The sequence below is a fragment of the Myotis daubentonii genome, chromosome 7 (genome assembly GCF_963259705.1).
Source record: "Myotis daubentonii chromosome 7, mMyoDau2.1, whole genome shotgun sequence".
NCBI lineage: Eukaryota > Metazoa > Chordata > Mammalia > Chiroptera > Vespertilionidae > Myotis > Myotis daubentonii.
Genome location: NC_081846.1, coordinates 28521283 through 28548979, shown reverse-complemented (window position 1 = coordinate 28548979; position 27697 = coordinate 28521283). Strand labels below are relative to the sequence as shown.

General features: G+C 39.6%; 2 protein-coding genes and 1 long non-coding RNA gene across 22 annotated transcripts in view; 1 reads left to right on the top strand and 2 right to left on the bottom strand.

Annotated features, from left to right (window-relative positions):
• Nucleotides 1-12014, bottom strand: part of MFF (mitochondrial fission factor) — a 31159-nt gene extending 19145 nt beyond the window's left edge. For 16 of the 19 annotated variants that reach the window (XM_059703358.1, XM_059703360.1, XM_059703365.1 and 13 more), the window contains exons 1-6: nucleotides 11875-12014; nucleotides 8303-8412; nucleotides 7363-7540; nucleotides 6181-6401; nucleotides 4242-4411; nucleotides 1399-1487 (exon numbers count right to left, since the gene is read on the bottom strand). In XM_059703358.1, coding sequence (XP_059559341.1) covers nucleotides 1399-1487; nucleotides 4242-4411; nucleotides 6181-6401; nucleotides 7363-7400 — 518 coding nt within the window. In that variant the 5' untranslated portion in view covers nucleotides 7401-7540; nucleotides 8303-8412; nucleotides 11875-12014. Of the gene's footprint in view, nucleotides 1-1398; nucleotides 1488-4241; nucleotides 4412-6180; nucleotides 6402-7151; nucleotides 7171-7362; nucleotides 7541-8302; nucleotides 8413-11874 lie in introns of those variants that run through there. The other 3 variants (XM_059703362.1, XM_059703364.1, XM_059703363.1) reach the window with 3 other exon arrangements.
• LOC132238305 (uncharacterized) lies at nucleotides 12006-22625 on the top strand. The gene is made up of 2 exons (XR_009453765.1): nucleotides 12006-12188; nucleotides 22357-22625. It is a non-coding gene; the product is annotated as an uncharacterized LOC132238305 (long non-coding RNA).
• COL4A3 (collagen type IV alpha 3 chain) overlaps nucleotides 15196-27697 on the bottom strand; it is a 136269-nt gene continuing 123767 nt past the window's right edge. Inside the window, exons 47-53 of one of the 2 annotated variants that reach the window (XM_059703357.1) lie at nucleotides 27009-27107; nucleotides 24024-24236; nucleotides 21654-21831; nucleotides 21413-21527; nucleotides 18775-18947; nucleotides 18007-18138; nucleotides 15196-16405 (exon numbers count right to left, since the gene is read on the bottom strand). In XM_059703357.1, the coding sequence (XP_059559340.1) occupies nucleotides 18054-18138; nucleotides 18775-18947; nucleotides 21413-21527; nucleotides 21654-21831; nucleotides 24024-24236; nucleotides 27009-27107 (863 nt within the window). In that variant the 3' untranslated portion in view covers nucleotides 15196-16405; nucleotides 18007-18053. The remainder of the gene's footprint in view (nucleotides 16406-18006; nucleotides 18139-18774; nucleotides 18948-21412; nucleotides 21528-21653; nucleotides 21832-24023; nucleotides 24237-27008; nucleotides 27108-27697) is intronic. The other variant, XM_059703356.1, reaches the window with a different exon arrangement.

The window sequence follows — 27697 nt, the reverse complement described above, 5'->3', positions numbered from 1 at the left end:
GACATCACTGCCAACCAGGCACCTTCAAGGAAGTTATAAAAAATTTTGCATTATTAGTGGTTGAACATTTCAGATCAATCTTCCCTAAAGGAGATATGTATTAATTTGAACTTACTTTCCTCCTATATAACCGTTCAGAATAACTGTAACTACTCTAGGGGGCATTTCAAGATTCCTCAAGAAATCAGAGAAGTTACCATTCTGGCACCTAATAGAAGAAATGCCAATCAAAGACCATTCTGCATCCCTATAGTCACTCTTTGGTCAGGTTCAAACTAGAACTTGGTATGTTTAATATAAATGGTATACTTGTATTGTACTCTAGTTATTTTGCATAGAAATTTAAATGTTTTGCTTTTACCTAGATTTGCAAGAGAGAAATGTTTCATCTCCTAATTCTTTTGCAGTTCCCAAAGAAGCTAACATTATAATGCTTGGCATCAAATATGGTTCACAATGAATGAGTTCTTAGTAACTGCCTGAACAGGAAGACATATTAATTTACATAAAATATCTAAATCATCTACTTTAAAAAGCCACAATTACCACTGGCTTTTATACTTAAAATACTGACCAGCATTTAAAGGGATGTTTAATTTATTAAAAACCCTTAAGTTTTAATAAAACAACAAGAAAGCACTCGCCTGATCTAAAGCATCATACAGTGGGGGAGCTTTAAGATCAGGGTGTGATAATTTAGCCAAATGAGAAAGAGTTTTAAACAAACAGTCCTTTAAGCAACATACTTGCATTTTTGGAAAATAAGAGGAATCTAGTAACTCAATAACTCAGTAGGCAGGAAGCTAAAAAATAATCCTGGAAAGGAAAAAAAATCCACTTGTCTATGATATGTTGTTTACTACAGCTCATTAGAAGCAGAGCTAGAAAAGGTTAATTCACAATCTTATGACAAAAATTGAGTCACTTGGAAATAAAGACTTTCCTTATATAAAGTGTTTACCTTTTATTCATTTTTTAACCTACATGCTACATAAATAGTTTTGAAGGATGCACAGAACTGAGCACTTCACATTTATCAGTTTTTCTTAAGTATACTTTAAAGAAGAGTCCCCATATAGCCAATTCATTCTTTGCTAAGACTATCATATACATAAAAGATAACGCTGTTGAAAAATGTTCACAACTAACAAATGGTCAGGTTTTTAAGGCTATTAAAAGTATTGCAATTATGTAAAAGTAATGCAAATGCAAAACAGGTTTTAAATGCTATTAGAAGTAAATTGTTTCTTAGGGTAAAACACATACTTCTTCCTCCTTTTCTTTTTTGAAAAAATATTTGAGAATTAAAAAATGTAAATTATTTAGAAAAAGATGAGACAGACAACATCTATAGAGAAAACTTAAAAAGGAGAGACAGTACTTAGTGGTTGTACTCACATGGAATCAGTTCTGACCAGCTGTCCATTTTGGCGAACAGCATTTTCACTCATAGAGCGCTCTCTTTTTAGTCGGCCAACTGCACGGACCTGTTAGGCACAGAGAAAGGTAAGGGAATAGGAAATATTCTTAGTAGCCTAGTAGCTGCTTAGCATCAAAAGAACCCTAATCAAGACTACTCACAAAATTTACAAAAAAATAAAATAGATAAATAACCAAGAATTGCTGCTAGGCATGTGTAATATAGATAGATATATTATTTAAGAACAATTCTCAACAGTTTTAAAGGCACATATATTATAGAAAATTTGTATTTCTATTATAAATAAATATTTCTGGCTTCTGGAATTTAAAAAAATTCAGATTTGTTTGGATATCTGAAAAGTAGACTAAAAAAAAATAGTCTTCCTAGCTTAAAGCCTTTGGCATTCCAGAAATAGCCACAATATCCCATCCCATATGCTCTTCTTACAAATGTATCGACTTCTTTTCATTAGGGATGGGATCTACGTCCACTTTCCTTGAAATTAGGAAGATGGATGCAATGTGGCTTCTGATGCTGGGTCACAAGCCATAGTAAGTTTCTGCCTTTTTTCTTGAGACTGTTAGATGTTTGCAACAATGGCACCATGATGTGAGGAAGCATAAGTCGTCACATGAAAAGGCCATGTGTAGCCTAGCTGAGATCCCAGACACTAGCTATTATTAACTGACGTGCATAAACCTCAGATGATTGCAGCCTCAAGCTGCCAAATCATCCCGTCTATGAGACTCCCTGCCTTAGTTCCACATATTGTAGAACAGAAACAGGTTTTCCTTATTATACCTGATGCAAATTCTTTACTCACAAAATCCATGAGCAACAATAAACAGTGCAGCTGCCACTGTTACATGGCCCCCTTATAATCATTATCATTAAGCCGTTACTCCAATTTCCTTCTCCCCCAATCCCCTTAAAACCACTAATCTGCTTTCTGTATGTGGGAATTGCCTATTCTGGATATTTCATGTAAGTGGAATCATACAACATAAGGCCTTTTCTGTCTGGCTTGTCTTAGCATGTTTTCGAAGGTCATCCATGTTGTAGCAGCTATAAGTACTTTATTCCTTATTATGGCTAAATAATATTCCACTATATGGATATACCACATTTTGCTTATCTATTCATCAGCTGATGAACATTTGGGTTGTTTCCACCTTTTGGCTATTAGAGACCATTTTGCTTTTCATGACTTGAAGGACGCTACTGGCATCTAGTAAGTAGAGATCAGTAATGCTGTTACAAAAGGACAACCTTCACTACAACAAAGAATTAATTATCCAGTCCAAAATGTCAATAGTGCTGAGGTTGAGAAACCTTAGCAGATGCTGTAAAATGACTACTACGTAATAAATGATTCCGGGATTTCACTTGATACTGAATAGCATCTGAATGAGTCATCTATGATACCAGCACACAAGGCCTTACTGCCCTTTTATTTCAATCCATTTTCAAAAAACTACCTGTCTTTCATCTTTCATATAGTCCTTTCCAAGGAGGATAAAGGACCTATATAACACAGGGAAGTGGCGTTTCCTAGTACTAGGTAATGGTCTTAAGTTGGAAGTTTCTGCATAAGTGTTTAAAATAGTGGGAGCAGGAAGATCAAAAGAAAAATATAACTAGAAGAATATTAAAGGGAGGGTTTCTCTCCTGGCAGAATCCTTACTCCAAGATAATACTATTCACGGCTGTAATTTCTGGTGGGAACTTTGGGGAGCCAAAAACTGGGCCTTCAACTGGGAGCATGCTGTGGTTATCTTTTGTCTTATGTAATGATCTTCATAACTTTCATTATTCCTTACTATTAAAGAATCTTTGTGTGTGTGTGCATCTTTCCCTCATTCATACCACTATGCAGGAACTATGTCTCACAATGTAGTATCTTACAATTAAATTCAAAGAAATATTTCTCAAATAAATACAATTCTGCAAAAATCTTAGTGCCTTTTCCATCATGTGAACACTCAAATTTAGTGCTTTTCACCAAGCAAATATCTAGAATGTCCACAATTGCACCTACAAGTTTATTTTCTCTATAACTGCAACAGAAACTTCCAACTTAAGACCATTACCTAGTACTAGGATACGCCACTTCCCTGTGTTATATAGGTCCTTTATCCTCCTTGGAAAGGACTATATGAAAGATGAAAGACAGGTAGTTCCATTATCAATAAAAAGATGTTTCACATTGGCTCCTACTAGCCTCATAGCACAATTTCAGAAGCTATAATGAAAAAGTTGCAATTACAGAAATCATCACAGAAAAGAAGTTTTACAAAACTGGCCCTGAACCAGTGGCAGAGGCCAGATCTGAATATGGCTACTAACACCTTATGAGTCCATACTGCCATCTATAGGTCAACATGGCTATTAATGTTATATGGCGCAGTCATTAACTCGGTAGAAACTTTTCAGCAAGCAGGGAAAACAGGTGGTAACAACAAAAAAGGGAGCTTCCTTTGCTCTGTATGCCAGACTGCTTTTGTAACAAAGTGATGCATTAGTCTTTTTCTATGCTAAATTTCCCAACTTTTTCTGTATCACTGAAGGTGAAGTGTCTAGGTTCATGATTTCCCCCAAATCTGCTTTTTCCTGAGACATAATTTAAATTAAAAACAACAAAATAGCAGAATATCTTATTTGGGATATCTACAAACCAGAATTTATAGTAATCAATGATTCAAGCAGAAGGCTTTCATTAAATGTTGCTAATGATATGATTTATAGCCTCTTAACTCCCCGTTAGCTTTTGCTTTTTCTGTATTATTTCAAATTCAGTTGATGTTAAAACTCTACTTACTTCTTCATTTTGGGGAGTTGAAGGAGGTCTTTCTAAATCCAGAAAATCTAGTGGTCTTTCACTTAGTGTAAGTACACGAGGTGGTGTTTTTAGTGCCAGAGGTTTTAAAGAAGTTGACTGAATGAGGTCAAGATCTCCTGGCCTTGAAAATGGAATGTCTTCATTGTTTCCTGGAAGTAAAAATATAAAAAGGTAAGAAGGGAGGTTTTAAAAAGGTAGTACTTTTATTAAACTGTATTTGCCACTACATACCCACTAGAATGGCCAAAATTAAAAAGACTGACAATACAACATGCTGACAAGGATGTGGAGCAACTGAAACTCTCATACATTATGGATGGGAATATAATACAGCCAATTTCAAAAAATAGCTTGACAGCTTTTTCTAAAGTTAAACATAACTTATAATATGATCTAGCAATTCCACTCCTAGAGATGTAAAAACACATGTCCTAACAAAGATTTATACATGAATATTCATAGCAGCTTTATTCCCAATAGCCCCCCAACTTAAAAAAAAGAAAAACCCAATGTTCCTCAACAGGTGAATGGATAAACCAATCATGGTATATCTACACAATGGAATTGTGTAGGAATAATAACTCTACTGAGTTATTATTATTCAGTAATAAAATGAAATGAACAAGATACAAGCAACGACAGGAAAGAATCTCAAAAACTAACACTTAGCAAAAAAAGCCAGACTCAAGAGTATACAGTGTATAATTCCATTTATATGAAACTCTAGGAAAGACAAATAATCTCTGATTATAGAGATTACGGTTGCCTAAAATTGAAGGATAAAAATGAAATAAGATGGGCCACAAGGGGACCTTCTGGGGTAATGAAAATGTTCTATAACTGGACAGTGGTAGAGGTACATGGGTGTATACATTTCTTAAAACTCATCAAGCTGTGCCCTAGCTGGTTTGGTTCAGTGGCTAGAGTGTTGGCCTGCAGACTGAAGAGTCCTGGGTTCGATTCTGGTCAAGGGCACATGCCCAGGTTGCAGGCTCGATCCCCAGTGGGGGGCATGCAGGAGGCAGCCAATCAATGATTCTCTCATCACTGATATTTTTAGCTCTCTCTCCCTCTCCTTTCCTCTCTGAAATCAATAAAAATATATTTTTTAAAAAAACCTATCAAGCTGTACACTTAAAAATTATACACATTATATATATACTAGAGGCAAGGTGCATGAAATTTGTGCGGGGGGGGGGGGGGGGGGGGGAAGACAGGGGTGTGTGTGTGTCCTTCAGCCCAGCCTGCACCCTCTCCAATCTGGGACATCCCTCTCACAATCTAGGACTGCTGGCTCCTAACCACTCACCTGCCTGCCTGCCTCATTGCCCCTAACCGCTTCTGTCTGCCAGCCTGATCACCTCCTAACCACTCCCCTGCCAGCCTGATCGACGCCTAACTGCTCCCCTACTGGCCCGATTGCCCCTAACTGCCCTCTACTGCCGGCCTGGTCCCCCCCCAACTGCCCTCCCATGAAGGCCTGGGTCCCCCCAACTGTCCTCCCCTGCTGGCCTGGTCGCCTCCAACTGCCTTTCTCTGCCGGCCTGGTCGCCCCTAACTACCCTCCCCTGCAGGCCTGATCCCTCCCAACTGCCCTCCCCTGCTGTCCTGATCGCCCACAAATGCCCTCCCCTGCTGGCCATTTTGTGTCCACATGGGGGCTGCCATCTTGTGTGTTGGAGTGATGCTCAATTTGCATATTACCTCTTTATTATATAGGATATAAATTATGTATTACACCTAAATAATTAGTTGATTAAAAATATTGCTTGAAATTTTACACTATTGTAATAAATAAAATTTCTGAAAAAATTGTAAGTTGCACTTTCTAACCCCAATGTTTTAAAAAACCATAAACTTTCCTAAAAATATATAAAACAAAGATATGCCAGGCACTTAATACCCAAATGTAAAATACCTGTTACGACAATCCTCTCTGGAACCTGCATAATCACACTGGCATTTGGAACTCCTTCTTGGAATTCTTGTTCCAGGTCAGCATTTGGTGGTGCTACCTTTAATTTTTCTGGGACCCTCATTCGCTGACTAATACCTTCGGTGTATTCCATTTCATATTGAATTCGACTAATTTCCGCCATCTCGGCAGCAGTGGGAGAAGGAAATGCTACCCCACTCACTCTGTGGGCAAAAAAAAATTAAAGACAGTGTGATGAGTGTGAAAATGTTAGTTTTCTCTGCATTGTGAAGTTAGATGACAATACCTTATTGAAAGAGCAAAAAGGGACTTCTCATTTCTGAGTACTGAATACATACAAAAGAAAAATAAAAGGTGAAGAAAATGTTTTCTTTAACTTAATGCCTTCTTTCCCTTATCAGTTGAAACTGCATCTTGAAACTATTGTTAGGGAGCAAATTTAAAAAATTATTATATAATCACAACATAATGGACTCGTGTGTGCGTGTGTGCCTGCGCATGGGTGCGCGCGTGCGCACGCGCACACACACACACACACACACACATGCTGTATAGATATGCATGCTGCTTATGACTCAAAAATGCCTGAAAGAAAACTTAAAATTAAAATTTCCTAATCAATTATTGGAGGAAAAGCTGCTGGGACTTTGCAAAAAGGAAATTTGAAATTGCTGTCATGCATGGAAAAAAAAAGATGAAAATCAGATTTATAAGGCTAATAAGATTAATTCTAAATGTACTAAAAAAGATGCAATCCCTTGAAAATCACAAAATACAAATTAAAACTCCTCTTGCTGAATGTATATCTGATGACTGAGGTGCAATGAATACCAAGATAGCATATGCACTAATAAATCCTTAGTGTATACATTCATTTTGAGGGATTCAAAGTTTCACATTAATTTGTATTTAACATCACATTTACATGTATATTATTTTAAAGCATGACATGCCTTTAAGGGGAAAGATGGTACAGATGCATTGAGTAACCTGAATTAAAGCAGGATCCATGCTCCAGGGAAATGCAGTAGAAAGAAAGTTGCCCCAAAATACAAAATGCTGATAAAAATGTAAAAGAGCATGGTTAGCCGATGGCAATTAGCTTTCAGGCCACTATCGCTCAAGCCTATTAATACCAGCTCAACTGAATAAAATGTCACTGACCTTCCTATTGGTGGGTCACAGGTTTTTCTTTTACTCATTTTTAATATAGTTAATACACGTCTATAATAGCTATTAAAATACTGCTACCCTGTAGTTCAGTTTACTTTACACAACAATTCCCCTACAGATCTGAATTTTTTTGGAGGTGTACATAACAACACGGACACTGCTTTTCCAGCTGTAAAAAAGAAAGAATAAAAATCAGTATTACAATAATTCATTTCATAAGAAAAATATGAATAAAAGAAATATCTACTTAAAATAATTTTTGGATTTCAAGAGGTTTGGGGCTTGATCTGAGGAACAAATTTTCAAATCCCTCCTAAAAAAAGTTATTCTACATAGTTCAAAAATCATAAATATGGTGTAAAGTACAGTTACTATTTTATGATTTTGCCAACAGGATAAAGAAAAGCTAACCCAATGTATATACAAATGAGAAGTCAGATTAGAAAAAACAAAACAAAAACACTTTGCTGTACAACTCTACTCATTACATTTTGAAGAAGAATCCTCTTCATTTTATTGACTAATGAAGAAACCACAAAGAGAATGTAAAAGGCAGAGGTAAATGTATTTCAAGCAGCTTTAATATTTGATGTATAAGTAGTGTTTTCTTTCAAAAAAATTAACTTTGGAAACGAAATCATACTAAATTTTCAGCAAAAACATTAATCAAGGGCAATAAGATATTAAGGACAGTATAAGTGCAAGTCAGAGCTGGGATATTTCTTAAGCTCCATGTCAGAGATGTATTACACACCTTAAACTCCACCTCACTGAGATGTTTAGGAGAGTTCTTAGAGGTGGCTCAACTGGTTAATTACGACTGCGAACTTGCTTTTTTATTCTTTACCCAAATGTATGAATTTGAAGGATCCGGCATGCAGATGTTTTAAAGGCTAAGAAAAGAGAGGTAAAAGAGAAAATCTTTACTCACAAATGTGTGCCAACCACTACTTGCTGTTTGGCACTATCTGCGTCTGTGCTTCATAGTAATCCTTTACTTGCTTCAGTGTGCACGTGCTGGATGTAGAGCCCCTTCTGTCCCTGGGGGAGAAAAACAGGAGCTAATTGAGAAACTAGATGATACCACATTAGAATTCATTTCTGGAAATTCTCCAAATGATAAAAGTCATCAAAGATGCACAACCTTATATTTAAAAAACACCACAAAATAAAGAAACACTGAAAAAGCTTACAACCAAAATGTATTGATTTTTAGAGAGATGAAGGGAGGGAGAGAGAGAAGCGGAAGAAAAGAGGGAGGGAGACAGACAGACATGGATTCACTACCTCCTGAACATGCCCTGACCAGGAATGCAACCCGCCTCCTTTTGGTAAACAGGACGATGCTCTGGCCAACTGAGCCACCAGACAGGGTCCTACTGCCATTCATTAGTTAAGCAAGATAAAATAATAGACTCATTATTTCTGATTTGAATTTAGAAAAATGTAGCAGATGAAAAACATATATAAGTTAAAAAAATCTTAATACATATATATATACATGTAAGTGTATATCTACATACATACACATATATATTAGGAAGTAACAAATGTAATGGCTAAATTTTACTTAGTATTTAATTCCATACATAACAATTATTCAGTATTTAATTTAAACCAATAATATGTGCACGCAGTACAAAGCATGTAAGAAAATACAGAGAAAATAAAGTGTTCACAGATCCTGTCCTGTACACCACTCAGGTCCCCACAGACAATCTCTAAAATCAATTTTTGTGCATCATTCTAGATGAGATACTCATCCTATACTTGTGTGGATCAGAAGCACAGTAAATGCTTATATTTAGAAATAACACTAAAAAGATGTATCTCAAGAAAATTATAGTCTTGGGACATTAAAAACTGAAGTTAGCCCTAACCGGTTTGGCTCAGTGGATAGAGCCTCGGCCTGCGGACTCAAGGGTCCCAGGTTCGATTCCGGTCAACGGCATGTACCTTGGTTGCGGGCACATCCCCAGTAGGGGGTGTGCAGGAGGCAGCTGATCGATGTTTCTCTCTCATCGATGTTTCTGACTCTCTATGGTTCTTCCTTCCTCTCTGTAAAAAATCAACAAAATATATTAAAAAAAATAAAAATAAAATATATAAAAAAGAATTGAAGTTATACAATAATAAACAAGACTCACAAATTGTAGAACATTATCTCCCTGAAATGTGCTATTCTCTACACTCCATTTACTTCATTTCAGTCTTATTAACTTTCCACTGGACATTCTATTCTATAGCAACAGCTCATCTTACGAGAATCTGAGTTGGTCAAGTATTACAGACTTAGATCATAAAGGTGGACATGAAAAAGACAACTTCTGGAAAAAGCCAAATTACTCCTATAGCCAATTGGAGTTACTTAAAGAGTAAATGAAACTTTTCTACAAAGATTTAATGCTGAACTGTCCCAATTACTTGGATTCTGCTTATGTAAAATAAATCAAAATCTAATTTTTTACTTTCCCTCATTAGACTATGACATTTTTGGTAATATATTTTGACAATAAAGAAACTTCTCATTTGGAGTTAAGATATTAGTTCTTGAAGTTTTCTCCCTTAGAATCTACTAGGCAACCAGTACTGATATCCTGTTATAAAACTAAGGACACAAAATTTCTCTCAGAATCACAGATGATCTTAGAGCTCTACTTTCTAAGCCCAGTGGCTCCCAAATATCAGTAATTTGCCAACTTCATGGTTTTACTCATATTCACACAGCACATTTACTCTTACACTAATCTTTCTTTTACCCAACTTTTTTAAAGGAAATTTTACATCAGTACCTTGAACCACAGTTTAAATACACATAACAAAAACTATTATAAAAACCCTCAATCAGACACCACCCAGAGTCAAGTCAGTCACGTCCCACTCATGGAAAGTATCCCAATTTTGGCGCATAATGGTTCATGCTTGACTTTCTTATTTTCTATGTCAAAACACTGGGACCCAGAGAAAAAGCACAGGGAGTGACAGAAACAAATTGGGTCAAACTGATCATGGTTGCACAGATTTATATAATTGTCTAATTACAAAAAAAAAGGTCCAGTTCTTTATCACCCATTGTGTGGACCTAGTTCAAGGTTTTAATCTAGGTCACCTGTTTCAGTTCTCTTTCCAAGCAACTATCCTTAAAAGGATGTGTTTATTAGAAAGTCAGGGTGTAGCAATCCAAAATTAACTTTAGCTTAATAAAAATCACCGAAAACTTGGAAAAATATAAATAATCGAGTTTTAAAATACGGTTTTGAATCCACAGAAAACAACTTTGAACACCAGAAGGGAGCAGAGTACAGCCAAACTTCCTAGATCCTAAAAGGAGGCAGCCCTATCGCACAGGAAGGAATAGAACACACGATTTCCTTTTGGAAAGAACAGCGACACCAATTCACACGCGGTTGAAACCAAAAAGATAGAAGCTGTCCCGCGCCCCCAATTTAACTACATGGGGAAGAACTCCTAAGTACCACTAAATGGTTCTAATTCTTTCCAAACCCATTTTCCTAAGGGATTTTGCGCTGGGATCTCATTAGCTAACGACACTGACACAGAAGCACATGCTTTTCATCCAGGAAGAGAAAACACAAGTTAACATTCGAACTGCAGTTACAATTTCTCCACGGATGAGAGGCCTGGCAACAACCGGTTCCATATTTGGGAACGAAGAACAAGGGCCCCAGGCCTTTCTTATCTTCTGCAACTAAAAGGCGCCTCGGCTTCTGAGAGCCTCCTCCTCCCGGGAGAGGAGGCGCCTGGCCCTGCGGCTGCAGGACCGGACTCGTCCCGCAGACCCGGGGCAGGGGCCAGGCTCGGCTCGGCTCTGCCCCCCGCTCCCCGCCCCCCGCTCCCCGCTCCCGGGAGGGAATCGATCGCAGGAGCAGCTCAGGCAGGTGCACCTGCGAACAAGGATGCTCACAGGCTGGGCCCGCTGGGCCTCTCGCGCCGGACCCGGCTTTCAGCAAGGCCTTTCTTTTCCGACACGACACGCACTTCCCACCAAGTCAAAAGAAAAACAACAGAAACTACTTTTCAAGACGGCAGGTGTCCGGTTCAAGGTCACATACTTAGAGATGCCAAGGCCCCGACCGGAGAGAGGGAGGACGCCCAGCAAAGCGCCGGGTTCAAGCTCAGGACATCCCTAGTGTCTCCCCTCCTCTACCCCCGCCCCCGACACCCCCAAGCTATTTTCTAGACGGGGGGGAAAAAAGTCCAAATGTTTCGACCATGAGACGGCGACCTAGAAAGGGTGAAGAGGTTGCCCCAAACGTGTGCAGGGCAGTTTCCCCTCAGGGCCAGATGGGGAGGCCAGGCCTGAGAAGGCGGAAAGGTCGGAGTTGAGGGCGAGAAGCCCGGGGGTCGGGGTCGGGGGTCGGGACTCGGGCCGGGGAGGCACCCGGGGCGCACCGGGGCGACACCGGTCCCCCCCGGCAGCCGGAGAACCCCGGCCTCGGCGCCGGGCTGCAGGTCCCGGGTCCGGAAGACGTCAGTACTCACCCCTGGGCCGGCTGGAGGGTCCGCGGCGAGGGCCGCCGCCCGCCGGCTCCCGGGGGCTCAGGTGGGCGCTCTCGGAGGCCGTTGGCCGAGCGCACGGAGGCGCCCGGGCAAAACACCGGCCGGAGCGGCCCGCAGCGGGCCGGCAGAGACGCGAGAACGGCCGGGGCTGGCCCCTCCCGGGACCCGTAGCGCAGGCAGCGCCGCGGTCACGTGACGCGGCGGCGCCTGCGGGCGGGGCCGTGACTCCGGGATCCCGTCCCGGGGCGCGTTTCTGGCGCGGGCCGCGCACCAACCGCAGGGAACGACTTCTCACGGTAGGTGTTTGGTTCTCGCTTACATAGAGATCGCGATCTCTGAGAGCCGCATGTCCACAAGGTAACCTTCGGCACCAGTTACACAACTACTTCTCCTGGGAATCTGCCGATGTCGCTAGTTCTGCAAGTGACTTTTTAAAAAGAATTTATTTTATTGTTTAAAGTATTACAGATAGTGCATAGGTCTCCCTTTTTTTCCCCATTGACCTTCCCCCCGGCCTCCCCCCTCCCCCGTGTCTTGTGTCCATTGTTATGCTTATATGCATGCATACAAGTCCTTCAGTCCTTCCGTTGATCTCTTATCCGCCCCTCCCCCCCCCCCTCCCCCTGTGCCCAATACTCCCCGGCCTTCCCGCTGTAATTTGACAGTCTGTTCAATGCTGCTCTGCCTCTGTATCTATCTTTTTGTTCATCAGGTTATAACATTCTTTATTATCCATAAATGAGTGAGATCATGTGGTATTTTTCTTTCACTGACTGGCTTATTTCACTTAGCATAATGCTCTCCAGTTCCATCCATGCTGCTGCAAATGGTAAGAGTTCCTTCTTTTTTACCGCAGCGTAGTATTCCATCGTGTAGATGTACCAGTTTTCTAATCCACTCATCTGCTGATGGGCACTTAGGCTGTTTCCAAATCTTGGCTATTGAAAATTGTGCTGCTGTGAACATAGGGGTGCATATATCCTTTCTGGTTGGTGTTTCTGGTTTCTTGGGATATATTCCTAGAAATGGGATCACTGGGTCAAATGGCAGTTCCATTTTTAAATTTTTGAGGAAACACCATACTGTTTTCCACAGTGGCTGCACCAGTCTGCATTCCCACCAGCAGTGAAGGAGGTGTAAGTGACTTTTTAAAAATTAAATTTATTTGGGGTGACCTTGGTTAATAACATTATATAGATTTTAAGTGTTCAGTTCTATAATCCATTGTCTGTATGTTGCATCCTGTGCCCAGTCTTCCGTCACCATATGTTTGACCCCCCTTTACCCTTCCTTACCTCCACCCCCTTTCTCCGGTTAATCACCATCCTGCAGGTGATTCTTAAACACTTGAAGGTTGATGACTGTTTAGGTTCCTGAACTCTCAGACGCCTTCCCTGACAGTGCCCTTGGTTTGACGGGCTCCCCTAATCTGTCAAGACGAGAATCCTGGAGGACTTAGGTTTCATTGTAGTGAGCCTTTGTTAAGCTTCAGAGACCTCCCTCTGGATCTAACCATCTTTCCTTTCGCGGGAAAAACCAGTACCTTGTCCACCAACATCGGGACGGACTGACGCCAAATGGCGGAATACTTTGTATGCCTGGACTTGAGCCGAACAAAGACCTACTTGAGTCTGTATTTCCCTAGAATTAAAGATATTCCAGAGATGTTACCATTGTGCAAAATAATGTGGGAGGCCCTCTGAGAATGGCAGTCTTGGGCCCCTTCATAGCAATGGCAAGGCATTCCTCTTTAAGAGATTTATTTTAGGACCGACTGGACTTTCCAAACCAACGTTTTTTTTTGGAGGCAGAAAGAGACCAAGGTGGATGAGCCATCTATAACCAAAACCTTCAGGAAGGAGGGCCCTGCTGCTTCCACTACTACCCTTTCACCTTTTAATTAATTGAAGTTTGCTTTTTACTCCTGTCCCCTACCCCCCAAGAAAATGAACTTTTAAATGAAGACTGTGTGGTTGAAAAAAAAAGGATTCTATGGAAAGTAACCTCTGATCATAAGTTCCTAACAGGGCAGGTCACGGTGAGTAGTGATTCTCCAGGCACATAACTTTCAGCAAGAGGTCTGTCCTCTTCTTAAGCCAGCCCTGTGCATTGTTTCTGTGCATCTAGGTTAACACACCTTTGAAATCAGGGAAACCACCTTCAAGAAAGCAGGGGATCTTTTTAACTATCCTGTAGTCCAAGCCCACATCCATGTCATTCTCCTTAGTTCCCGCCTTCATTTCAAATGCATATAAGAAGCTGCAAACTGCTATTTTCCAGAGCATTTGAGATCTTGCTCTCTGACATATGTTTGGCTCAAATAAACTCAGGACATTCCTTATGTAATTCAATTACCAATCCAAAGTCTTCTCCTTTAATCCTGATCACCCTTAATCTTCCTGAATTGTTTAATTCCATTAACGAGACTGAGTATGATATGTGAAAGCATCTAACATTGATGGTAGAATCTCAAAAACAAAAAACACCCCCCAAAAAGGCATATTTATCTCCCTTACCTGGAAACTCGGCTGCCTTGTGTTTTGTGAAAAGAGCTTCATTCTGGGACTTCATTCATGTGGGCCATTCCTATTTACAGTTCAATTCGTCGTAGACTTTCGACCACATTGCCTCAGATCTTTTGTGGGAAAAGGTGGCATAAAAATCTAAATAGGTTACATTCATTTAGTCTCATTTGGTTGCACTAGTTCTAGCCCAAGTGTCCCTTTGGAGCTTTGGTCCCAAAAGGATTTCAAACTCAAATTTCTTCCTCATCTCAATCCAGATAATGTTCTCCTGAATTTTCCTTTTTCAGTTAATTTCAGTCACCAAGGTTCAAAATTCCGAAGTCATCTTTCACTGTCTCCTAAGTCTCCCATCTTTAAAGTCTCTCACCTCAGTGTCAACTGTCCACTTGCTCTGTACTTGTTCCCATTGCTAGACTACTGATACATTACCCTTTTAACTGGACTCCCCCTCTTCAATCTTTGTCTTTCTCTAATTCATCCTAGACATTGGATCCATAAAGAACCGAGTTTTACAAATTGTGACATGAAGTATGTACAACATGTCCATAATAAAACTTAATGAAGTGTCCATCATTGGGGATTCATTGACTTACGTAGTAAATCCGTGCAAATAATGATTAGTTCTTGTTTATAGATATGAAAATGTGTCCACAGTGTGTTAACTTCTGTATTGTCTATTGTTTTGACAGTGAGCATATATTTTAAAATTTAAAAAAATATATTTTCACTTTGAAAAAATAAGACCAGATATAATTTTAAATTTTATTATTAGACAATACAATAAAATTATATTTTTGCTATAATTACAGAAATATTAGTACATTACAATATTATAATATTGTCAAGATATATAAAATATTCAATATATTTTAAATATATTTCATTTGGTTATAGAGTGAATATTAAATTAAGTTTTGAAGCAGTAAGTTACATTTGATGCATAGAAAAATCTTTGTAAGTTAAATTAGCAATAAACTCAAATTTAGTATTATTGTAATTCTTTTTATAAATAAGTTACTTAATAATATTTACCTTGCAAAACGAGAGACCTCTGAGCAAACTGTGAAATTCCAAAGGTGAAGCCCCAAATTTAAAAGAAACAAGTTATTTTACATTTTATCTGCAAAGTTAAATCTTCATAACTTCAAAAACTCCTCAGATTATAAAGCTACTAACTGTAGAAAGTAATGCACATGAGCTGTGTTTCAATGCTCAGTCTTAGAAGTATATTTGAGCAACTTAGTATGGCCTCATTGGAATTTAGCATTACTCGTCTTCCTCAGAAGTTAAACACTGATGAGAGGGCAAGAGAAGATGGAGGCTGGGGGACAAGCGGAGGCCAGTTATTTGGCATTAGCACCAATCTAGGGCTTTTTCTTATTAGTAACATTAGGTAACCGTAAGTTCATTTGTGAGTTTGAACTTGAAAGAGAGGGACAGGTAGAACAATTGTAGCCAGCTCTACTTGGTAACTGTCTGTACGATTGTTGTTTTTTGGGGATGTTTGTCCAGAAAAGTTTTTTTTCAATCTTTAGGGTGCATTGGAAATCACCGGGAGGACTTGTTAAAACAGATTTCTGGGACTTATCCCTGAGTTTCTAATTCTGTAGGTCTGGGTTGGCCCTAGAATTTGCATTTGTGACAAGTTCCCACATGCTGCTCTTCCAGGGACCACACTTCAAGAACTCTTGGTCTGTGGGGGGTTTGTGAAGATCCGTTAGCCCTCCATGCCAGTATAGTGCAATTTGGACAGTAAGGTATTTTTAGAGCAAAAAGTCTTAATATTAGGTGAGTCTAAATAAGTAATCTGAGTATAAAAAGTGCTTCTTCATTTAAGTGTAAAAATGGCTTGACAGCAGTCATTTGAGCAGTGGAGGATGCGGACCATGGTCACAGTCTGTGCTGTCCTCTGGGGCCACATCTTCACTTCCAAAGCAACTGAGATTGAAGCAACAAAACCAGAATTTAAATATCAGCACCAACTCCACCTAGGTGGGTCAAGAAACATATTCAGAGCTTTTTCTCAGGTTGCCTGACTTCTGAGGCTCATCAAATAGTGCTACCATCAAGTATAAATGGTTTTAAATGTCTTGCAGATCTTTGTTTTCTTTATATTGTCCAGACCTTGGCTTCTGTGATGCCTAGGAAAAGCCAGAAGCCCTGGGTTCCCCCTGGGCATAGAACTTATTTTTGAACCTTTTTTGGGGTCTGCTGAATTATCATGAAATATTAGGACAGAGGTAAAGAACGAAAAGGGGGAAAACAACTCAGATATGTAGGATTCCTAACAGAAACAGTAAATTACCTTTTCTGGGATATTAGGAATAAAACAAATATATATATAATTTTCCCCTATTAGTGTTTCTGTAATTTAGCACAGTGCCTGAGTATGGCTTGGCACTGAATAAAATGCTTATTAAGTTGAATTTAGTAACCCTGGGAATGTATCAGCACACTGAAAAGCAAGTTTTATGACACAGCTGCCAAGCTATACAATTTGTACATTAATATTTTTACACAGTGGACTCTCTCAATATAGTTCGAAAGAATATGTAATATTAAAAAACATGTTTTTACCAAAGAAGAATTAGAGAAGTAACAAAGGAATCTCAAAATATCCAAATTAAATGGAATATTTAGAGCAAAGGAAAAATCTTCTGAGCCTGATAATCCAACTAATGCCTTACTTTTTTTCATGGATTACTGAACTACTCAATTATATGCACTAACATTTATAGGAATGGGGATAAAGTACAAATCTAAGTAGTTTTCTTGTTATTTTTGTGGTTGTGCTGGTAAAAGTCAAAATTTAGACACATTTTAGAGTATGTGTGTAAAAAATATTCTATTAAAATTAAGTCACTAAAGTTAAAAATTGTACCTACTTGGAACACAAACAGGCTATATTGCTACAACGGACAAACAAAATTCAATGGACAAACAAAAAGACCTTAAAAATACAAAACAAAACCACACAGAGTTTCCACAGCTATTGAGACTCCATTCAGGGAACCCCCCCTTTTGGCCCTAGTGTTGGGGATATTTGAAAGAGCCCTAGGAAATCTGTGCGCCTCAGTTTAACCTGGTTCCCTCAAGCCTGAGGTTCATTAACAGATCTGAAAGTCCAGTTCCATCAGTGAAGCCTCATAATCCACACACCCCCATCTCCTCTACTTAGCATCTAAAAGTCTTAGGAAGTAGGTGGGGCAATCTAAAACTGATAGAGCCTCCCTGAGTCTCAAAGACTGGAATAGAAGGGGGCAAATCTTGGGAATTTAGTGGACCAAATATAGCTCTTCACTTGTCACATCAAACTTTATACAGTCACCATTTAGATAGTGCATTGGATACAAATGGAATACAATTTCAGTGATATTTTGTGAAAGCCCTGCTGCCTTACCATAGGGAACTTTGAAACACAGATGTAGAGACCAGGATCACAGAGCTAACTTAAAGTAAGTGCTTTGTTGTGTGGAGAAACGAATAGAAACTGTGTACCAAGCCATCATAGAGCGATATTGTTTGGTTAGAGAGAAAAAAAAACTTAAATGCATTTAAATACTTAAATAACCAATAAATGCATCATTACTTGATCATTGAAGATGAAAAATAACAGTTCTATTTTCATTGATTTCTTCATTGTCTTTTCTTCATGCACACCCGACAGCGACTTATGATCTTTTCTAACTCCCCAGCTTTCACAGTTGATGGAATAGGTTTTCTGAAAATAAATAAGAAAGAAAAGAAAAGACAGATATTATCAATTTGTAGATAAAAAGGAAATGCTTGTTGGGTTTAAGTTTTATCAATGCATATTATATCTAACCTAAACTTTATTATAGAATGTATATTTCTGAAAATGTATATAAATATGTAGACATTTTATGATTTTAGTTGTATTTCAGTAGCACAGAGGAAACATACAGATCATCTTTTTATAATGAAAACTACACCTACTTTTTAAATAGCCTGTCTTAAAACTCATCCGATAATATAAATTAAAATTAGCAGATCATTTAATGGTTTTATTCAGTAATTTACTATCAATCTATATCTAAATATTAACCAGTTAACTTCCATGCGTCCAAAACAGAAACCATCCCCACATCTTTTTATGCTATAGACGCTTATGGTGTACTGAGGGTTAAATACATCTAGTGATGCCTTTGTTGGCACAGTGGTACAAAACCATGGCTATCCGTTGCTTCTTATAAACTAGACGTGCCAGGCTAAACAGGATTTCATTGGTATGCGAACTTTTAAATATAATCACACAGGTAATCAAAATCTAACAATGGCAACCTTTTAATAGTTCTGCAGTTGAGTCATTAGATTAAATTTGATTTTGAATAATTACCTGAACATTCTTTTTGGGTTTAATGAAGCCAACCAGAAACTGTAGGAATTTGAATAGTAGTTGCATGTTCCTCTTCCATGACATTCTATGAATGGACTGGCTCGGAATTCTTCCAGGCAGGATCCCGGGGATGCCAGTGCTTGCCCAGAGCCCTCAGAACCTGCACTTGTGAACTATTACAATGAAAATATCAGAATAAGAATTCTGTGCATGGTGTTGAAATTTTTAGTGCCATACGTATATGGCATCTTGTCTTCTATTACTACATATGTATATAGTAACAGAAGACAAGAAAAAAAGCATGAATTTAGCTTCTTACGCTTTTTTGCTCAGATTTGCTAGCATTCCATTTACTTGCCATGTTGAACTATAGTCATCAAAAAGAAAGTAAAAACTTTCTTTTGCCTAGAATGCTCTTTTTCCCCAGGTGTGACTGGTTCTTTTCCTGTCATTCAGAGGTCTGTTTAAATATAATTTCCAGAGGCTTTCTTTGATATCATTCCTCTCACATTCTCTCCCTTTGTCTTGCCTTATGTCCTTCATAGTCCCATTTACCGTCTGTGCTCACTACTGTTGTTGCTGTGTCTTCCTGTTTATTGTCGACCTTCTCCACTAGGATAGAAGCTCCACGAGAGCAGGAACTTTGGTTCTCTGCAGGTATCTTTAGGACCTAGCCAGGGGTGGGCAAACTTTTTGACTCGAGGGCCACAATGGGTTCTTAAACTGGACCGGAGGGCCGGAACAAAAGCATGGATGGAGTGTTTGTGTGAACTAATATAAATTCAAAGTAAACATCCTATCTAATAAAAGAGAAAAATGGTAATTGGCGTACGACGATACCCTTTTCATTGGCTAATCAGGGCTATATGCAAATTAACTGCCAACTAAGATTGGCAGTTAACTGCCAACAAGATGGCGGTTAATTTGCATATGTAGGCACAATGCAGGGAGGCGAAAGGGAAAGCAGGAAGAAGCCTCCTGCCACTGACAGTGATCGGAAACCCAGGGGGGAGCTAAGAGCTGGGGGGCAGGGCAAAGGCGGCCCTGGGGCCGCCTTTGCCCTGCCCCCCAGCCATGATAAGAGAATCAGGTGCCTTTTCCGCCCTGGCCAGTGATAGCAGGAAGTAGGGGTGGAGCCAGCGATGGGAGCTGGACACGGTCGAAGCTGGCAGTCCCGGGAGCTAGGGGTCCCTTGCCTGGGCCTAAAGCGAAGCCCACGATCACGGCGCCCCCCGCTGCCACTGAGGGTCCCCGCTGCCCGGGCCGGACGCCTAGGCCAGAGGTATTAGGCCTGGGCAGGGGCGGAGCCTGCAACCGCGGGGAGCTGGGGGTCCCCTGCCCAGGCCGGACACCTCTGCCGGAGGCCTCAGGCCTGGTCAAGGGGCCGATCCGGTGATTGGTGATCAGAGGGTGATGAGGGTCAACTCCTCTGGCCGAGGCATCAGGCCTGGGCAGGGGGCGCAGCCGGGGATTGGGGGGATATGATGGTCCCCTTGCCCAGGCCTGAAGCCTGGGTCAGAGGCGTCCGGCTTGGGCGGGGGGTGGAGCAAGCGATCAGAGGGAGATGGGGGTCCCCTGCCCAGGCATGATTCCTGGGCCAGAGGCCTCAGGCCTGGGCGGGGGTCAGAGCCAGTGATCGGGGGGAGATGGGGGTCACCTGTCCAAGCCTGACACCTCTGGCGGAGGCGTCAGGCCTGGGCAAGGGGCCGATAAGGCGATTGGAGGGTGATGGGGGTCAACGCCTGAGGGCTCCCAGTATGTGAGAAGGGGCAGGCTGGGCTGAGGGACACTCCCCCCCCACACACACACACCCAGTGCACGAATTTCGTGCACCGGGCCCCTAGTCATTACATAAAAGGGAACGGTCTTTTTTTTCAATAGTTTTATTCATTTCAAACGGGCCGGATCCACGGGCCGTAGTTTGCCCACGGCTGATAGACCATTCATGGCATATGTAGGTGCTGATGTTTGAAACAATGGACATTTGTGAGTAAAGAAGGGGGAATAGTGTCTTATAAATGATGCTGTACAGACTATGAACAACCACTAACTACAGTGTACAGCAGTCAGACTCACAGATGGTCAGTTCATAGATTTCTTCATTTAGCACTTATATCAGGGGAATTTTTCTTTAAAAGGCGATTTCTCTTAGTTCCCATCTTCATATGAATGCCAAAGGAAACAGTATAAGGCATAAAGATTTTGGGGCAGACAGATTTAGGTGCAAATCCTAGTTTTACTACTTACTTATTGTGGGACCTTGGGAAATTATTCCTTTTTTTAAATGTAATCTGTAGATGATAGAAACTATCTTGCAGAATTTTCATAAGGATTATGGAGTATGTATATAAAATATGTACTACATTTTTAAAAATAGACATTTTATTACCAATATTGTAGTTACTGTTCACCTAAATGTCTTATTTAGAATTTGTGGGTAATCTCCTGAGAAGTTTTTTCAAATGCTCCACTTTTTACCAAAGAAACAACTTACTGGTTTTTAAAAAGAGAGTATATTTTCATATTTATAAGCAAATGTTCATGACATATTATATGAATTGATGACAGTCACATTTGGGGGGCATTTAGGATTTCATAGGCAGTTTTTACTATGAATTTGCTGTCCCTTTTTCCTTACCATGATGAAAGAAAATCCTGTCCAGAGAGAAATCCAGGCATGGGGACATGCGGGAATGTCTGTGGTTTGGCTGTGAATGGCTATGGCAATCGCAGGACCTTCACAGACAGTGCATCTGTAACATGAAACAAAGAATGTGGTGGCATCACACTTTTTGCACTGTGATGCGCTGTCTACAGTGTGATTACAAATGGAGTAATTTACCGGGTTTCATCACAAAACTAAAGGATTGAATTTTTACCTGCTAATATAAGGCTGCAGGGCCCTGCCAGTAATTGGAGCCATGTCCATTGGCATCGGAGCGGGTGTTGACAGCCAGTATGAATAGTCATTTCGAGATGCGAAATTACATACATCATCGATGTTACAGAAGAGGAATGGCATTGTGGTAAATCGCTGTAGGCAGCTTCCAAGAGTTCCTAATAAAACATCAGACTAGGTTTCACTTTCAGTAGCATTAAAACTATTTGGAATATTGTTACTAGGTAGAGACGAATTAAAACATAATCTATGGCAAAAACTGAAGAAAGACAACACTAAAGAGTTATAACTGCTGAGGGGTGGGAGCGGCTGGGGAGAGGTAAATGGGGGAAAAAGGAGACTTACCAGGTATGTAATACATTAAGCAATAAAGAATTTTTTAAAAAAGTTGTAACACGGAAGAGTTATATGACAAAATGTGTTATATAAATTTAAAAAATGATAGAAATTAAAGATTCAGTGGGTAAACGAATCCACTTTCTCCTTCCATAATATTTCCCGTGGCTCTTTCTAATCAGTCTAGTAGTTGAGGACTGATAGAGGTTAGTTTGTTAGTTTTTGCTTCAAAGTATTCCTAGTTCTTGATATGTATATAATAGCTAATAGCCAGATAAAGCTTTAGAAAAGATGTTGCTTTTAATATTAAAAAAGTGATTTAAGTGAAAATTGTTTTTGTTGAACAGGACAAGCTAAATTGGCATTTAAGAGCAAGGCTCCTGGCTTCGAGTTCAAGATGACGGAGTAGCATTCAGCAGGTGTGGCTCAGTGGGAGAGAGTCAACCTATGAACCAGGAGAAATCGTGGTTCACTTTCTGGTCTGGGCACATGCCTGGGTTGCAGGCTTGATCCCTAGTAGGTGGCATGCAGGAGGCAGCTGATCAATGATTCTCTCTCATTATTGATGTTTCTATCTCTCTCTCCCTCTCCCTTCCTCTCTGAAATCAATAAAAATATATTTAAAAAAAAGATGACGGAAGTTTCTGAGTTCACCTCCTCTCATTGACACCAAAACAACAACTACATATAGAACAGCTATCTCTGAGAACAACCTGAAAACTAGCAGAACAGATTTTCTACGACAACTGATATTTTTAAAAAGCCACATTGAAATGGATAGGAGGGGTGGAGACTAAGTCTACTCAGGACTTACCCTATCCTCCACTCCCCATGTGGTGACTCACAAGTGGGAGGGAAATCACAACCACAGAGATCTTTCCCAAAGAGCTAGGGGTTCAAGCCCTAGCCTGGGAGACCTAAACCAGGAAGAGGAACCCCTATAACATCTGGCTTTGAAAACTAGCAGGGTTTATATCTGGGAGGCCAAAGGGAAACCCAGGTTGTGCTCTTTCTGAGTCCTGGCACAGAGGAGCAGATTGAAAAGCACCTAGGTCATATGCGAAGGTGATACATTGAACTAGTTCAGGGCGTGTGCTGTAGTAACAGGAATCTGTTAGAACTTTCTCCTGAGTCAGAGGTACTGGCAGGCACCATTCCTCTCCCCCCTTTCTTTAACCTAGCAGGTGCCATTTTTGACACACTCCATTAACCTCTCGAACACTATTCACCCCACCCTGGCGTTTCCCTGAGGACCCACCCAAGTTAGCACTCATCCAAAGAGGCTCCTGCCCTGCCACACCCCATGGGTGCTTATCTGAAGAAAATGAAACACTAATTCAAAAGGATATATGTATCCCCATGTTCATTGCAGCATTATTTGTAATAGCCAAGATATGGAAGTAACCTAGATGTTCACCAATAGATGAATAAAGAGGAAATATATGTTCACACACACACGCCAGAATATTAGCTATGAAAAAGAATGAAATCTTGCCCTTTGTGACAATATGGATAAGTGAAATAAATCAGAGAAAGACAAATACTTTATGTATGGAATCTACAAAACTAAACAAATGAACAAAACAAATCAACTCAGGTACAGAAAAACTAATTGTTGCCAGAGGTTTGGGTGGTGGTGGTATGGGCAAAAAGGTAAAGGGGATTAAGAGGTGCAAACGTATAAAGTCACAGGATGTACAGCATACGGAATACAGTCAATATCAATAACTATGATGACAGATGGATAATGGACTTTGTGGTGATCACTTTGTAAGGCATATAAATCTGAAATCTCACTATGTTGTATACCTGAAACTAATAATATTGTATGTCAACTACAATTAAAAAGCTTTACATTCTAGAATAAACATTAGATATTAGGCCTATGTTTTGTTTACTCTCTTTAAAAAGTACTGTAACATACCCAAGGTACTTCAGAGCGAAGCACCACATACCATAAAAATTTACAATCTGTATTTGGAACAGTGAGTGGGAACTTGGACTGGGACATTACCCAGGTCTTGTCCATAAGCTTGTTCATTTCCTTGTATGAAAAGGAGAGAGAACCCACTATAGAGTGGCTCTGTTCCTTCTGGACAGGAAGGAGTTGCTGTGGTCTGACTATGGCGGGTGAAAATGAAGCCTCTCATCGTTGTCCTGGTTGCAGGTGGTCCGATGTCACCACGTATCCCCTTCAAACCCGGCCGTCCATCGAATCCAGGTGGTCCTTCAAGAAACACATTATACATATTGCAACACAAACAACCTCAAACTTATTCCAAAGTACTAATTTAAATGTTTGTGTATATCTGATAAGCCCCAAATATAGAAAGGAGCCACAGAATAGTGGCTTATAAAATGGTCAAACAATATTATTAAATGCTTGAATAATGTCACACAATGCCTGTTATAGATACTGCATAATGTACATACATTGTATGTTACAAATACAATGCCTGTGTATATCTTATGGGTGTTCTGAGATCAGGTCTTGTTCTGCTTTGTATTTCCCTGTGGTGCCTAGCACAGTGGTCTGCCTCTGGTAGGTTTTATGTACATCTTTTATGCATAAATCAGTGTATCCTACAATGGAAATAAGAAGTTAAATATCTATGCTTTGAAAATCTATTCAAGAAGATAAGTTACATAGATTTTTTCATAAATTCAATAAACATGGAAAACATTGACAGTTCCTTTCAAAGGTGCAAACTTCAAGAATGTTTTTGATCAATTAGGCAAGTGAAAACAGGAGACTTTTTGTTCTGTGATAAGAGTTTATTTATATGAATTAAAACAAGAATACTTTTTTTACTTTGAAAATTTTCTCTGCATTTGAGTAAGCTAATTAATACACCTTTGTCACTATCCATTTTTCTCATTCCTCCTGTTCTCCCTTTCTTCATCAAATACCCACTATTTATGATACTTGCAGGGGCTAGCCACCCCCATCTCCCCTGATCCATTTCTGCTGCCTCTGCACCCCGACCCTCCACCCCAACCTGATCTGGGTGATGGTTCTTTAGAATTCTAAGGACATGCAGAGCCAGCAGACACTGGGATTTTTGGCCCTAGTGAGTCAAGGGAGGTATTGTTCCCCATAAACAACCAGGCCATGGAGTCAGGCAGTGTCCTAGTTTAATCCTAATTATAAGTCAATACTTTTCACAAGGATTTGGTAAAGTCCCAATATTACATATTTTTTTTTCAGTCTCCTCACTCATTTCTGTCTTCAGGGTCCATGGGTCAGTCTTTGAAATTAAAAAATAGGTCATATCCAAATTCTTAAAAGTTGTCTTGAAAAGTCAGATTGCCATTGTTTTAAATATATCAGATAGAGAAGGTATCTTCACTGTTCCTAGTATCTACCCTCTTTTGCAGGGGGCTATCCCTGGCTCAAACAGAAGATCCCTTCAGGTCTCTGCACAGGAATTGTGAAGTGATTAGCTGAGCATGACAAGGAACTCAAGTGAGTGATTATGCAAATCAGCATGATCCGAGGATATTCTGCATTTCCACGAAAGTCCAAGGCTTTCAGTTTAGACCAATGCTGTTTGACTCTTATATCCCTTTCTCATTCTTAGGAGGTCTTTGGTAGCATTAGGACCAACTATGTCTGCTTCAGTGGTTCCCAACCTTTTTTGGCCATGCCCCACCTAAGCATCTCTAAAATCCTGATGCCCCCGCCCCCATGACATATAATTCTTACTATTCAAAAAGTGAATAATTATTCATGTGGAAGCCTAAATGATCATCAACTTGGTCTAAACAAGCTTCCAAAGAACATGGCATCCATGAAAGAGAAAAAAGAAAGGACAGTTGAAATACTGAGGAAGAAATCTCTAAGAAATGGTTAAAAAAGAATAGTAATATGAAGTGGTATGAAAAAATAGCAAATAAAGTTTCAAAACATAGCGAACTGGAATGCATAAATATGTCACAATATATGTTTACATATTGTATAAATATATAAGGCCCCTAGAACCATAAGAAATGCAAAAAATTCACTGTTAATAACTCATTCTCAAATTGCCCCCCTATGGTGTGTGTGCCCCATGTTGGGAACCACCAGTCTACTTGCTATCATTCTCAGTACAATCTGTACTGGAGTACCTTTGCTCTTGCTGTGGTCCCTTTCTGAAAGAACTAACTTGGTCAGTAAACTTTTTTTAATTAATAGAATTATTAGTAAGACTTTTTTTTCCAATTTAAAAAACACATTTGAAGGAAAGTCAAATAAATAGTGCTCTAATGTACACTCATGACAATACTAAATTATGAGTCATTATGAAATTGATATAGTTAACATTAGCATATTTGAATTTTTAAAGATTTAATTATCCAGTCTTTATAGCCTTATTATAATAGATCTGGGCATTTAATTGGGAAATCCCATTTAGAATTTTTTCTTATTTTAACAAAGTCAGCAATCCTAAAATATAAGATTTGGACATCTAGGTAGTTTGAGGAGGTGCTTTTGAAACTTTTGCAGAAGGTAAATTTTGACCCAGGTGAACATATAGCTTATGTTCAGACTTAAATATTTAAGAGGCTTTTTCCCCCCTCAGAGTTATTGAGCTGTAGTCAAGAATGGCATAGTTAACACATGGCTTTCCTAAGTAAGGATATCGAGTTGCTCTTCTATTTATATCAAGGTAATATTTCTCTACTTGTATAACACTCCCATAAGTAGATATTATTAACCAAGTACTCCTATAAATCAAAAACAGCACTGGCCTTTATGAAAATGGAATTAGTACTTCATGAAGACTAAATGTCCTCAAACTAATTTGGTGAATATTTGTCTAGTTAGGAGGTAGGAAACCTGGTGTGTTCCAGTAACTCTTGATTTTCATCTCCCAAATGAGTGTTCTGCTGCTGGTGTTTAGTCTAATTTGAACAGCACACACTGAAAGATCTAGATTATTATGGTCACATATTCAAGTAAGACTTCTCTGTCTATTGAAAGCTCTCTGGCAAAGGCAATAAGCCGGCCGTTTACCTTGCTCTCCTTTAGAACCTTTGCTGCCTTTTTCTCCAGTTGGTCCAGGAGTTCCAGGTTTTCCATCCTTGCCTGGTTTACCTCTTGGCCCACAGGGTCCTACACATAAAACAACAACAACAACAACAACAACAAAACAAAAAAACCAACATCGTATTGAATAGTTCATATAGGATAAAAGGTAGGGTGGTGTGCCATCCAGTTTACCTGGGATGCCCCCAGTTTCAGTAGTGTAAGTGCTGCAAGCTGAGCAGAAGCTAAGCCTTGTGTAAACTGGGACAGTTGGTCATCCAATTTGTTACACCCTCATTCCCAGGAAAAAAGGCCCCTTAGAAATGAACTAGGAGCTTATGAAATGCAGCATTTTAAAACTGCTGCCATTTTAATTTATGCTGTTCCAGAATTCACTATGCCCTTATATTGATCAAAGTAATATGTCATCTCCCAGGTGATTCAAGCAAACTTAGAACATAATTCTATTCAGAAGACTATCACAATATGCTGAACCTATATAAAGGGGTTAGTTCAATTTTCATACACTAATACTAGTATTTTGAAAAGCTTTCATAAGATTAACCTTGCATTTATATTTACTACTTTTCCAAGTGCTGTACAAAGCATTAGAAATGTACCAATACATAGAAGTCAGGTTTATTCAGGCAATCAGAAATAGAGCTCTAAGACTAACA